A 14,766-nucleotide genomic window follows, 5' to 3' on the forward strand; every position below is an offset into this window, starting at 1 on the left:
ATGTCCCAAGAAAGCCCTGGGAAGCTCAGCGAACAGGAAGATCAGTTGAAGCGGGGTGAGACTCTCACACAGCAATTTCAAGTATTTTATGTCCGTTGTTTTAGGTGACCGACTGTCTGAAATGAACAATTCTCTAATTCTGAGACTATGGAAGACGCAGAAACTCAAACTGATAGATTTGCACATTGAATTTCATGTTGAATGCCGTTGGCGGTGCTATAAGATGATTTCAGCTTCAATTGCCTATCTACTGAAATTCTTTTTGAATGGACAATAAATGAATAAAAACAGAAACTGTATTTCCAGTTATTTGAATAATAACCGGTCCGGTCCCAAATTCCCCGTAGGAGTAAGAGTGTGTGTGCATGGTTGTCTGTCTGTGTGTGTGGCTCCGCGGTGCACTGGTGTCGTGCCCGGAGTGTCCCCCGCCTCACGCCCTATGCCAGCTGAGATAGGCTCCAGCTGCCGGTGACCCGCTACGGCGGATGAAGCGGCAGAAAATGAGTGAATGAATGAATAATAACTGACTGCAACATCCCTTTCCTTGACCTCCAGATGACGGTGTGCTTCAGGAGTCTAAGGTGACAATTGTGCACCCACGCCAACCAAAGGCCTTCTTGGGTGGATACAGAAACAAGCTGACAGGGGTGGAGTACCACCACGCTTCTGCCCAGACCCTGCCCAAGAGGAGACCTGACAGAGGGATGGATGTTGTCAGCCGTACCACACAGGTACACAGCAGAAAGCTTTGAACAAACAATGCTTTCTGAATTCATTCATTCATTCATTCATTCATTCATTCATTCATTTCCTTGTAGATGACAGAATCAGGGTCATCAGCCTATTCCCAGCTTAGTCATTTAAAATTAAAGACATTAATATCGTACACTGATGCATTCATTAGTGTACAACATTGTTAATTAATTATATTTACACAAAATAGAAAACAACTTCAGACACAGTGGTGCAGTGGGTATCGCTGTTGCTGCACAGGTTCGCATCCCACTCTGTGCGGAGTTTGCATGTTCTCCCCGTGTCTGCGTGGGTTCTCTCCGGGAACTCCGGCTTCCTCCCACCTCCAAAAACATGCACTTCAAGTTAACTGGCTGGTCCCAAATTGACTTTAGGTATGAGTGTGTGTGCATTTGTCTGCGTCTCTTGTGGCTCCGCAGTGCGCTGGCGTCACGCCCAGAGCTTCCCTCGCCTCACACCCTCAGTCAGCTGGATAGGCTCCAGCTCCCTGCGACCCACCACAGCGGATGAAGAGTTCATATAAGTGGTTGTGACGTGGTTGTTTCATTCACAGATGAAGCAATGTGGCTGTTTCATCCGCGAGTGAAGGGATTAAAGAATTTTTAGAATTTTATTGTACCTGAGAATCATCAATATGTACTGCAAGCACACAAACAGGCAAATGCCACACACTATCTCATGTTGAAGCAACGTTTCTTATGACGTGAAGTCTGCAACCTGAGCTGTGCTCACCACCAGCCTGTTTCCCTGTATGACACACCTCATTCTTAACAGTGCACAGAGGCTGCCTCAAGCACAGGGAGACAACTTCTCCTGAGACAGAATCAGGACTCTTAATGAATTTTTACATATTTCTGCATCCTCAAATCTTGACACATTTCAGAGTAAAAAGCTGTTTTCTCAGTTATATTAAAATGTGTCCCTGTTTTGTTAAATCCACTCCATCTCTTTTTTGATGTCCATCTCTTTCAGACTGTAGAGGTGAAGTCTGAGGCCCAACAGTGTGTAGTTGACATCTCCACCCAGACGAGGGACATCGGCTTCCACGTCTCCTGTAGGAATGACAGACTGCTCCCCATCAGAAACACCTACATCACTGCTGATGAATATCATAGCACGAGGCTGAGAGCAGTAGGTGAACACTGTGTGTGTGTGTGTGTGTGTGTGCGTGTGTGTGTGTGTGTGTGTGTGTGTGTGTGTGTGAGAGAGAGAGAGAGAAAGAGAGAGAGAGAGAGAGAGAGCGAGAGAGAGAGAGAGAGAGAGAGAGAGAGAGAGGGAGAGAGAAGACAGTTTCTTTTGTAAATAGTTGTGGTCATTCCATCAGCCATGTACAGATAAGTTGTGATCTGTGGGGCACTTCCTGTTTCCTCTAGACCAAACAACATCGCTGGTCTCACCACAGTTTGTACACCTTCCTTTCATTTTAGCTGAAACTTTTCTATCACATGACAAAGTACATAAGTACAAACTACATAAGTACAAAATATTTGTTTGTCAATTCAAATCATACATAGGTTGAGGTTGCTGTGTGTGTATTTTATTATTTTATTTTACACATTTCACCACAGTGTCCTGTGAATAACAGCTTTAGATGTGCTACATATCTAAGGTTATCTCCACATGTCTGAGTTGGGAAATCAGCTGTTGCTCTACTGCATCAGTATCAGCATTGTGCTCGGTGGGTGGCCTGTCCACTTCCTCTGGCTACAGCCTGTGCATGCATGTGCAGCTTGATTTTGATGGCGATAATGATCACATCATTAATACAAGCTTTCTAGTCCAGGTCATCCACTCTCTGTTCCAAGGCAACAATGCACCAATCCTTCTCTTCCATATCTTTCCACAGCTGCTTCACTTCTTCCAAGGCCTTCTGTAACTATTCTCTTAACTCTTCCAGCAACTCATTCTTTGACTTCTCCGTTTTCTTAACTAGAGAAGCCTTTATCTCATCAAACTTCTTCACTTTTCCTTTTCTTTTTGTCATTTTAGAATCAAACTTCTCTGCTTTTCCTTTTACTCTTGTCACTTTTGGAGGGGTTAGAGCAGGAAAACAGAAAATAGAAGGAATGTGTCTGCTCTCATTGAAAACCGGAAGTAATAACTGAATTAGAAAGGACTGAACTGATCCTTGTGGGGTGCTTTTGGTTAACAGGAATTTCATATTTAATAAACAGCTTAGAAATACTAGCTTTCTTTTGGTGAGGCACAACTGGAACCAGTAGAGAACTGTATCAGTGATGCTGAAGTATTGGGTGAGATGGGTCAGGTTGAATGGGGTGGTAAATGGTATCAAAGGCATCAGAAAGGTCCAGAAGGGAGAGAATGCCTGTATGGCTGGAGTCTGGGGGAGGAGGGAGCAGCTTTGATGAGGTAAATCTCTGCTGTGGCGGGCTCTGGAATCTGGATTGAAGGTCTTATATAAATTACAGTTGGATTATAGAGATTATGGTTGGACATATATTGATGTAACTCAGTTACATCAACATATGTCTGAGCAACATGGTGGCACAGTGGGTAGCCCTGTTGCCTCACAGGAAGAATGTCCTTGGTTCAGTATCACCAGGACTTTCCTGGGTGGAGTTTATATGTTCTCCCCATGTCTGCATGGGTTCACTTTGGGTTCTCCGGCTTCCTCCCACCACCAAAAACGTAATTTAAATGAAATGGTCAATCCACATGTGTGCATAGCATGGCTGGAGGAAGTAAAGGTACCGACAGTTCTCTGGATGTAACAAGGGTGACTGAGAAGTTTGAGAGACTTTAAGGTGGTGACAAAGTCTGGAATCAAGTTGTTGAATAGGTTCAGAAGTTGGGAGGCAGAATATTTGAATAATGTCATGACTAGCGATACTAGTACTGTAGCGGTGGATGTAGCGGTGGATGCAGCTCAGCTATTTGTTTGAAAGATAAATTCAGTATACTGTGCATCAATATCAAATGATTTGTCACTCATCCAGGTCATCCAGCTGCAGTCATTTGTTCGCCGCTGGCTGGCCTATAAGGAGCTGAAACGGCTGAAGATGGAACACGACCAGCTAGTAGCCTGGCAGGAGGCACAGAAGAGAAAGACAGTGGAGGACAGGGAAGAGGAGTTGACAGGACACCACCAACGCTGGAGGAACCCCAAGTCGGAGGAGGACTTGATTCTGCAATACCACAGTCTCGAGAGTAAGCAGGATGTGGTGACATCATTCCAATAAACTGATTACTTAGTTATTGGTTTACCTTGTTGTTTTAGAAAACTTTTTTTGTTTTAGTAGACAAATGAAAATTGTTGTCATTATATCGATTGATCCTTAAATTCAGTGATGATGGGAAATACTAACAAATTACTTGAATGGTAAAGTGGGGACTTCTCAATGCCTGTCGTATCACTCTGTGGTGAGGTACCGACTAAACAACTAAATCTGTGTGTGTTTCAGCATGGCGACGTGAGGAAGAGCAGAAGATCAAGTCAACACTGGTTGGAGCTGAGAGGAGTAAAGCTCTCCGCTTGATGGTGGAGACGGAGATGCAGCTCATCGCAGCCATCGAGCGTCAGCGCAGCGAAATCCGGAAAAACAGTCAGGAGAAAGCAGTAAAGAAATTCTTGGACAAGGTCTGAGTTCACTGTACTTTTCAGTTTTTTATTTGTAACATTTTTAAAAAATCATATATAATTTTCTTTCTACTTCACAATTGTGTGCCACTTTGTGTTGGTCTTTCACATAGGATTCCAATGAAATAAACAGTATTCAGATTTGTGGTTGTGACGTGACAAAATGTGGAAAAGTTCAAGGGGGCTGAATACTTTTGCAAGCCACTGTATCCTATATATTCTCTGTCTTTGGATGTTTCCCATTAGGGGTCTCCACAGCGTGTCATCCTTTTCCATGTCAGCTTATCTTCTGCATCATCCTTTCTAGCACCAAATGCCCTCATGTCTTCCTCACTACATCCATCCACATTCTCTTTGGTCTTCCTCTTGCCTGTTAGTTCCATTACCTATAAAATAATATACGTATATTGTATATTTTATTTGGCATGTATAGTAACTGAGAGCCAACGTTTGTGTGTAGTTTTAGTTTAGGTGTGTTTTTCTTTTTTAATTTTGGTGTGTATTTTGTTTTTACTCTGTACTGTTTGATGCTGTTCTTTTGGTGTTTCAGGCAGCAGCTCCTGTCAGGTGGCAAAGAGCAGCTGACGGTGAACCGATTGAGATGGACACCCCAAACACCATCAGAGCCAGAAAGCTGCGAGATTTGTACAACAAACTCAAGCCTGTCCCTGTCAACAAGGAGGAGAGACTCAGCATCCTCACGGAACTGAAAGACACTGTCATGGTACAGTAATACACTTTTATACACACAGACACAGCTCACGACAGGAATGTGTAGAGCCAGAGTAAATAAAATTACTGTCCAGATTCTAACTCATGAATTTGTGACTGGTGAAGCAATTCATGCTGAAGGCTAACCAGTCATTAGGAGGAGGCAACTGTAGACGGACACTGTTTTCATTGGGTTTCTGTCAGAAAAAAACTTTGGAGGAATGCCCAAAATGATGAGAAGTTTGTTTAATTTTAAAACATTGAAAAAGACATAACATGAAATAATTAATCAATCAATCAATCAACCTTTATTTGTATAGCGCTTAATCACATCAGCAGACTTCAACAGACGTTTAAAAAAAAGCACTTTAACAGACAGACAAATTCAACAGGACTTACACGAGTTATAATTACCTTTTGGGGGACAGATTTTAAGTCTACATGAAATAATATTAAAAGCTGAGTAAACAAGAACAAATAAGATGACGGAGGTGATGATGGCACTCCTCAGAGGTCTATGCTTGGTACACACAAATTTAGAGGAACGCATCGTTGATTACATGTTGTCACAATACAACAGTTGGTGAGTGTGTGTGTGTGTGCGTGTTTGTCTGTCGTGTATGTGGCTCTGCGGTGCACTGGCGCCCGGAGTGCTCCCTACCTCACTCCCCTAGCTGGTTGGGATAGGCTCCAGTAACCCCGCGACCCACGACAACGGGAGAAGCGGATATTGGAAAATAAATGAATGAGTGATGGCTTTAATCTTCTGAATTATTATTTTACAGGAGTACAAGTGTGATCTAACAAATGACATAGTGGAAGTGATTGACAGGGAGATGTTCCTGATATCTCGAGTAAACAAATCACATCTGGAGTCGATGAGGAACAGACTCACCTTCTTGTTCCTCCATTTTATCAAAAGACCTCAGTTTAACCCTGAAGTGGCCAAATTGCTAAAGGTGAGCAAAAACCCTGTTCGTCTGACTTCATTTGGACCCTAAGAATACACTAATATCTCCACATAAAAATCTCCCCCAGTTTCCCCAGGATCCGTTCAAACTGAAAAACAGGATGCTGCTTTGCCGATATTGTAATTGCAACCTTCCCTTGACCAACTTTAAAACTTTGGCCGGCAGTCAATGCGAAAAATGTGCAGAAATCATAAACAGAGCAGAAACCCGTGATGAGTTTTACTGCTACAACAAAATTCTAAGAAGGTTGAGAGCTGATGAGCTGCAACTCAATAAAAAAGCCAAGATCCCTTTTCTGCTGAAGGTTTGTAGGATGTGATCTGTTTGAATGATCTCCACTACTCCAGTGCTACAGTCTTACTGAAGATTCTTCCTGTTTGCTTGGATGCTTTTATATTCATGATACCTTTATCAAGTTGTTTTTGTGCATGTTTTCACAGGTGGAGGACATAAAGTTCCTAGCGGAGGTGGTCTGGGCATCCAGCTCAGCGCTCAGTGGCAAAGATGACCCTCATGACCTGGTGTTTGTACGCTGGGACAGGTGGAGAGACTGGAGCCCATGGAACTGTATCCTACTGACCAGAGAAGAGAGTTTGTCTCACTTGGAGGTGCAAGACATCCACCAGGTCTGGCCATGTAAACATTTACACGCATGTGACTCGTGGATCGGAGCTGTTACTCAAACTGACTGTTTCTCTTGCGTTTGTGCGTTCAGGTGTACGCTCAAACATTCATCGACATGATGGAGCAAAACCACACACGGGCTCGCCGCCGCTTCAGTGAGTTTGCTGAATTCGTCCAGTATCAGGCCTCTCAGTCAGATGATGCTCTGGGCAAATAAATTGTCTCCAAGCTTAACAACATGGCAACAGGCAAGCTCACCAGTGACAAAGCCCGTGGAGCTGGTTAAGAAACATCCTGTGGGTGTTTCTGCCTTTTTTCATAGCTTCCCCATTCCCCACTTCCTGTAACAATATTCATGAGATTTATTCATTATTTTAGGATCGGCACGATGGCGCAGTGGGTAGCGCTGTCGCCTCACAGAAGGTTCTGGGTTTGAGTCCTTTCTGTGTGGAGTTCGCATGTTCTCCCCGTGTCTGCGTGGGCCCTCCCCAGGTTCTCCAGCTTCCTCCCACCTCCAAAAACATGCTGCGTGGGTGAATTGTTCATACCAAATTGTCCATAGGTGTGTCCATGGGTGGCCCCATGATGGCCTGGAGTCTTATCTAGGGTGTACCCCTCCTGTTTGCCAATGTTCAGCTCCAGCATTACCTGAAACCTGTATTTCGGATAAGCGGATTGATAAGATAATCGTAATCATTCATTCATTCATTGATTGTCTACTGCTTCATCCGGTCACGGGGAGCTGGAGCCTATCTCAGCTGTCTTGGGGCATGAGGCGGGGGAAACTCCGGGCACGACACCAGTGCGCCTTGGAACCACAGAAGACACAGAGGAGCACGCACACACACTCACTGCTATGGTCAATTAGTAGAACATGTTTCTGGAGGTGGGTGGAAGCCCCGGAGAACCCAGAGAGAACCCACGCAGACACGGGGAGAACATGTAAACTCCACACAGAGTGAGACGTGAACCTGGAACCATCTTGCTGCGGGGCGACTGCGCTACCATTGGTGTGCCCTCTGAATGTTTTCTGCATATGTGACCCTAAACAGGAGGTACACAAAATGTAATGCAATAATAAAATTATACGTTGTCATGTTAAATGTGTAACAGAGACAACTCCATAGAGCCTTCCCGCTGCTTTGTGCGCCTAGCATGGCTATGTTACACGGTTTTTTAATGTGGTACATAGAGACAAAATCAAAAGCATCAAAAAATAGACAAAAAGAGGCTCAGGGCCCAGAGAGCATACATGAACATTACATTACATTACCCCCATGGGGTAGAACATTACCCCCATGGGTAATGTTCATGTGTGTTTTTACTCTAGACTATTTTTATGTTACTTATATTATGTGCAGGCCTATAGCGTGCGCACACACACACACACACACACACACACACACACACACACACACACACACACACACACACACACACACACACACACACACACACACACACACACACACACACGATTTAGACAATGCTTTCTGACATCCAACTCAACTTGTTTAACCTGTTTGTGCTGCTAACATCGATGAGAAATGTGTCCAGTTAATAACAGAAAGAAAAAAACTTCAATGAAAACACTTTTACCAAAAATACACAAATTATTTGCATGAATAAATACCACAAGGAAGTTTGAATGTGTGACTTATGCTTGTTCTGTTATAAGCCAGATATAAATGTACCGTAACGAGGTTTGAAACACGCTCCCTGATCGGTCAGGATTCATGAAGATATCATGATGAATTCCTGTCTTTGGAACTGATGGCATTGCCGGATGATCGCACCTCATGGCTGTGATCATCATCTCCTGCATTTTTGTTTCCATAGTAACACACGTGACAAACATTGTCACCTCCAGTATCACCATCTTTATCTTCTTTGCTCTGTTAGGTTGTCAAAAAAATTTTTCACATCATTCCTGTCACTTCATAGCATTCCATAACTCAATTCCTTATTGCATTTTTGTAAATAACCTATGGATTCATCATCCTATATTTCCACCTTGTATTTGAGGAGCAAATGTCAAAGGTCATTCTTGCAGGCTAGAATGCCTGGCTAATAAAATCAGAGAATTCTGAGGAACACCAGTACTTAGAATTTAAAAGCGGAGGCTGCTCCATAATGTGGAAGGTGACAACTCCTCGAGAAAATAAAATGTCAAATGAAATGAAAATTATTCTAAAAGGATTTTCAGTATCATATTGAACCACATGAAATTTTTTGCTTGCAAAATGAATCCTCTTACACACACACACACACACACACACACACACACACACACACACACACACACACAGACACACACAGACACACACACACACACACACACACACACACACACCCACACACACACACACACACACACACACAGACACACACACACACAACTTTTTTTCATTCATTCATTGTCACAACCGCTTCATCCACTGTCGCAGGTCACAGGGAACTAGAACCTATCCCGCTCGACTGGGGGTGTGAGGCAGGGGACACTCTGTGCACGACGCCAGTGGACCGCGGAGCCACATACAGACAGACCAACACGCATGCACACACTCACACCTACGGGCAATTTGGGACTGGCAGACACTTCCACGCAGACACGGGGAGAATATGCAAATTCCACAGTGTGGGATTCAAACCCAGAACCACCTTGCTGTGCAGCGACAGCGCTACACTGCGCCACCGTGCCGACCCCACACAATATCTAAATCTGTCAGTCGACAATGCTGACATCTTGTGGCCACTGTCTGACTGTATTTTGTTTTGTTAGAGCTGCATTAATTTAAGAAAACACTAAACTAAAGAATGATTTTGTTTTTATTGTACAGCTTTTCTCATAGGATTCCTCATCAAGTAACACTCATTTATAAACTTTAAAATATATACAAAAAACAATTACAGGCATCATGAACTCTACGTCACTGGATTGACCAGAATGAACCAGAAGATGGTGCACAAACATAAATAATGTGGTGGTAAAGATTCCTTACGGTCATTGTGAAGCCTAACTTTGCACAGATGCATTTGTCAGCTCTTCTTGTGATCAGTATTAATGTTTTCCAAAACACTTGATTCGATCTCCTTGAGGTTCCTCAACTCAACTGTGGACTGTACAGAAACGTGTCTCCTGTTGCAGTTCAGTATTAAGTCCCTGACTGTTTGTAACTCTTATTTATGTTGTGTACTTCCTCATTAACCTGTGTGGACATTTTCACCTTGAGCACACAAAGTGAAGGCTGAAAGAGAAGCAGAGAATAAACACCTCAGAAAAAACAATAGCCTGTGTTATAATAGTTCCATATTGCATGACAGCCACTTAGGGAAACTTACTCCAGTTTGCTCTTTACCTCCAGTCATGCAGAAAGGAGACTCATTGTAGGTCTGTGCCAGTTTTCGCTTCCTCAGTCTTGCTGGTGTTTTTTGTAGACATTCCCCTCATCAATAAAACCATTTTGTTACCTGACATAAATTGAAAAACCAGTTGAAGCAGGACAGCACAGACGGTAGAGGTTATTGTAGTCTTCAGTATCACAACCGGTCAGTAGAATTCACAAACATGCTGACATTAACTTCTTTTGTGCTTCATTAAATATACTGATTGCATCTAATTAGAGGGGCTTTTTAACATTTAAAGAGTTCAACAATCAAAAAACAAAAACAAAAAAGGCTCGTTTAAGATTTTTTGTCTACCACTACCTCCTCTTACTCTCGTCTGGACTTCGGTGACGCCTGGAGAGGGTCCCAGACCCTTAGTTAGGAAGTGTAGAATAACAGTATCGTCAATAGCTGATAATCGGTTCCTAAAGATATTCATATCCGTTCTTATTTCTAATTACTGTGTCGTTAAAATGAACTGGGGGAGGGGGGGGTTGAGTGTTCTCTGTTCACTGCAATTCTGTAATCCTGCAACTAGTCCGATTCTGATGCTCTTGTAATGAATGGAAAGCAAGTGATGCTTTTAGAAGTACGGGAACCTCATTTAAAAAGCTCTTCAAAAAGTTAATAAAAACTGTGACTTAAGGCATAAAACATACTGTTTGACTCAGAGAAGTGTCATGAAAACACGATCCAGGCCTAAAACACTGCAGTGTGTGTTCAGGTATTTTTATTCTTTTTATTACTACAGAAAAACTGATCACAGCTGAGAGACATAGATGTCTCTGGTCCACATGTGTGATGATGTAGATTTGCTCGGATTTCATTTTGTATGGAAGTAGGTATCATCAGAGAAAGGAAACAATCTATAAAGATTCACATTACATCTGATAGTAGTAATGATTTTGTTTATTCTATTACCAGTGATAATGATTTATAGTATTGTATATATGACCCTCTACATAAAACACTGCTGTTTCACCCTGTTAGAGGAATGCTGTGTTTTGCCCAGCTCTGTCTCTCAAAGCAGTTGTGTCATCTATGGTGTCTATAGTGTCAATATGTGTAGATGTTTTTATGGGAGAGCACCAGGCCAGCAACACACACACACACACACGCACACACACTCTGCTCCATACAGGATGTCATATTGATGTGATTTTCTTCGTGGTTATAGCTCAAGCTGTGGAAGGACCTCTGGATATTTCATGCATAAAGTGAAACCAAGCTCCTATCCCCCTTGTATGAAAGTACAGTCTGTGCTTGTAAGGTTTCTGTCATTAACAACAGCCAATCAGCACAATGGAACAAACATAAAGCCTCTAGCTAAACCTAGCAGGTGTGCTGCTTCACAGAGCTAAGCTAAGATCCACTTTTGCTTGTTTGTTCATAATTATAATATCTAATAAAACTATAAAAGCAGCCTGATCTATTGTTCTGGGTTCCCGCTTCGCGATTGCGACTGAGTGTGACCAGAGCTGGAACCCGATATCTCATATTCTGTGTTCAATTTTAATCACTCTTCAATAAACCATCCGTTTGAACTCCAACTTTTCTGAGACGAGAATGCGATTCCATCAACATCTAAATGTGTGTTGTGAAACCTCTGCTGAAGTCATTCCATTTAATTTCCCACCCTGCACATAAAACCCTGAACATAAAAAACATACATCAGGATGTTACGGTGTCCCTGTCCACACCTGTGTGTGACCTTCAAGTCCTGTCTGTGCTCTGGTGGAGTGCGATGAGTTCATCCCCTGAGGGCACATTGTGATGATGCAGTCATCTAAAAACCTGTCATCTATGGATAAATATTAGCTTGGTGCTGTATTGTTGACTTCACTTACAGCATCTGAGAAGGAAATAGGACTTTCTTTAGACATCCTGTTTGTTCTTAAATTACAGTTGCTTCATATTGTTAAAAAAGTTGTGGCTGCTGAGTTTGGTTAGAGCTCTGTGTCAGGGAGAGAGTTGGTTTTGACAGGAGTACCATAATAAGTTTGTAGTGATGACTCTCTTCCTGATCTGCAGTGTGCTGGACCTGAAGGAAGACTCTACCACACACACTATACTATAGAACTATAGAAAGAAACAGTTTCTTTCTATAGTTCCTTGTGTGATGTATGTGCTGGGGGTTCATGTGCAAAGTGGTGCTGTGATACTCTAGTAAAATCTAAAGAAAGATAAAACAAGTAAAAGGGAAAATTGTAATCTTTGAGATGAACCTTCAAGAAATTTTGGGAGAAGAGAAGATAGAAAGCAAATATGTACTGTACTGCACATATTGATTCAGGATTCAGGATACGAAAGACAAGTTTGTAGAGTTCAGGGAGGATGAAACACTGATAGAAGACAGGAGAGGACAGGTGGGTAAACACAATGCTAAAAAACACGACAGTAAAGAGTACATCCAGATCAGTGTGCACGAAAGCCCAGGCTTGGGTGTCACTGACTCCTCCCCCAGAACACACATGGTTCAGGTCAGAAGAGACATTCCAGAGGCTGTGGCCGTGGTGGGGGCCCCTCCGCTGCCTGAGACACCAGGGGGGGTGGGGGTGGGGATGTTAGCGCCCCTCTGTACTTTCTACTCACCCTCCAATAGGGTAGCTTTGATGTCTGCTTAGGGCGCAGGTCCAGCATGTGATGACAAGAGCCTGTGAGGACGAAGACCACAGCGCCGACACCAGCGATCAAATACGACTAAGTTATTGAAGAGAATCACGGTCAAACAGGAAATGTGGATCAATGGATCAGTGGCAGGTGAAGTGAAACACAGAGATGTTGTACAGATTAAGACTTACACCGTCACGCAAATCCACATGATCAGACAGGTGTGTGTGTGTGTGTGTGTGTGTGTGTGTGTGTGTGTGTGTGTGTGTGTGTGTGTGTGTGTGTGTGTACACAAACTATCAAAACAGTCAGCGGAGCTCAGACTGAGGTATTGGGCGTATTAAAAGCTTATGTCATCACAAAGAGAGACGGATTCTTCCTCTTAAACCTGGGGCCTACGTCTCTGGGTGGACACGACTGAAGGACGCAGGGAGTCAACAACAGAAGAACTACAGGTTACTGAGTGTTAGCCAATGGAGGACAATCACTGTGATTAACAGGCTTAAGAGCTACATATACAGAAATGGGAATGACCAACTTCTGAAAGGAAAAATCCCAGCTGGATGATTATTTTCAATAGACACAACATCAAGAATTCAACTAATAGTCCTCAATCATTTCAGGCGGAGGAAGAAACCCTGGTTGTAGCCGAGCTACAAAAGCTCATTGAGGAATTGGGTTAGCAGAATGGAATCTATTCATTGATGAAACATCTTCTCACCAATGATCAGATTCCATTTTTGAACCACCAGGACACCTGAAGGTCCAGCTTTCTTCTGGACGGAGCTGGTGTTGTGGGATCATTCTGTCCAGACTGCAGATTCAGCTCGTGTGTTGTTACATTCCTCTGAATGCAGAACTCAGAGGGGGAGGAAACGTTTAAACACAGGTTCAGCTGAAATAAATCAAGTCATGAGAAGTAGAGCCCCAAGGAGAGAAGATGAGTGGCTGAGAGGTGATGTTGCAGATGGTGAGAGGTTGACCAGGAGAAGCTGATGAGATGGTTTTATGAGGAGGAGGTGGGAGGTGCATTGTGATGTCATCTGAGGTCAGCAGGTCGCATCTTGTGTGTTCACACTCTCTTGTTCATGCTGTGGCCATGACGTTAAGCTGACATCAGTTTAGGACCCAGAGAATGCAGACAAACTTCTAGAAGTCACTGTGCAGAAATTCCTGGTCTGACATGTGGAGCTCATGTGATCTGTGGTTGGTCAGATTGAGTGGCTGAACTGAATTTTGATAATGACACTGGGAGTGGTTTATAGTAATGAAATGAACACCTCTCGTGGAGCCAGCAGTATTTAGCATACCAGTAACCAGTCCCTTTGTCTGGGGCTTCATCTTGTGTTCCACTTCCTCGCCTAGCTTTGTTGCAAATCGAAACCGATTCACGTTGTGTTCATCAATGTTACTCAGTTGACTCGATTTCGTAATACTCCTGCTGCACATTCTACTGTTTGCTGGAACAGAAATGTGTCAATATACTAATATTATGAAAACAGTCTTTTTGCAACATTTGTATTTGCCTCATACGTGTTTATTTTAATTACGTGGGCTTTCTGTGGGATGTTTATCTGGAAAAGCAACATTTCTTTAAAGTCATATATAAAATTGAAAGCGGGATTTTGAAGTCTTCTACATTATTTTTTACAGCTCTGTAAGAGAGTTCGTTCTTGGAGGCTGTACAAATAGCAATGACTTGATTGTTATCAGTTGTGGACAAAACATTTTTTTCAGGCTTTCATAGCAATCTGCAGAAACGTACCTATTGTATGTTGCAGATGTTAGTCTTCTTCTGAAGCCATGCTGCTGTTCTTGTTTGTGTGGTCATGTGTGGGGTTTTTTTTTAAATTTCCTGTGTTTACAGATGACATATTTGTATTTGGAATAGAAACAACAGTTGTAAAAGAAACGGTTTCAGAGATCGAAATGTGCAACTTTGGTGTGTCTCTCTTTGCACATGGATTGCGGTTTGCAAACCCTACAAAGCATTTGAACTAAAATTCTTAAAGTCTAATGAAGTCTATCAGACTATTCAAATAAAAAATTTGCTATTTTAAAATATGGGACAGGTGACTTGTGAGCTGCAGTTAAAAATAGTACAACAAACAT

The 14,766-nt window shown here is 42.7% G+C and overlaps 1 protein-coding gene across 1 annotated transcript; it reads left to right on the forward strand.

Annotated features, from left to right (window-relative positions):
• Positions 1-6,943, forward strand: LOC137593394 (IQ motif and ubiquitin-like domain-containing protein). The gene is given in 10 exon segments (XM_068312058.1): positions 1-55; positions 556-731; positions 1,726-1,884; positions 3,711-3,921; positions 4,176-4,351; positions 4,902-5,075; positions 5,848-6,021; positions 6,101-6,337; positions 6,474-6,659; positions 6,749-6,943. Coding segments are annotated over 10 exon segments (1,743 nt in total).
• The last annotated feature ends 7,823 nt before the right edge of the window (positions 6,944-14,766 follow it).

The sequence above is a fragment of the Antennarius striatus genome, chromosome 4 (assembly GCF_040054535.1).
Source record: "Antennarius striatus isolate MH-2024 chromosome 4, ASM4005453v1, whole genome shotgun sequence".
Lineage (NCBI taxonomy): Eukaryota > Metazoa > Chordata > Actinopteri > Lophiiformes > Antennariidae > Antennarius > Antennarius striatus.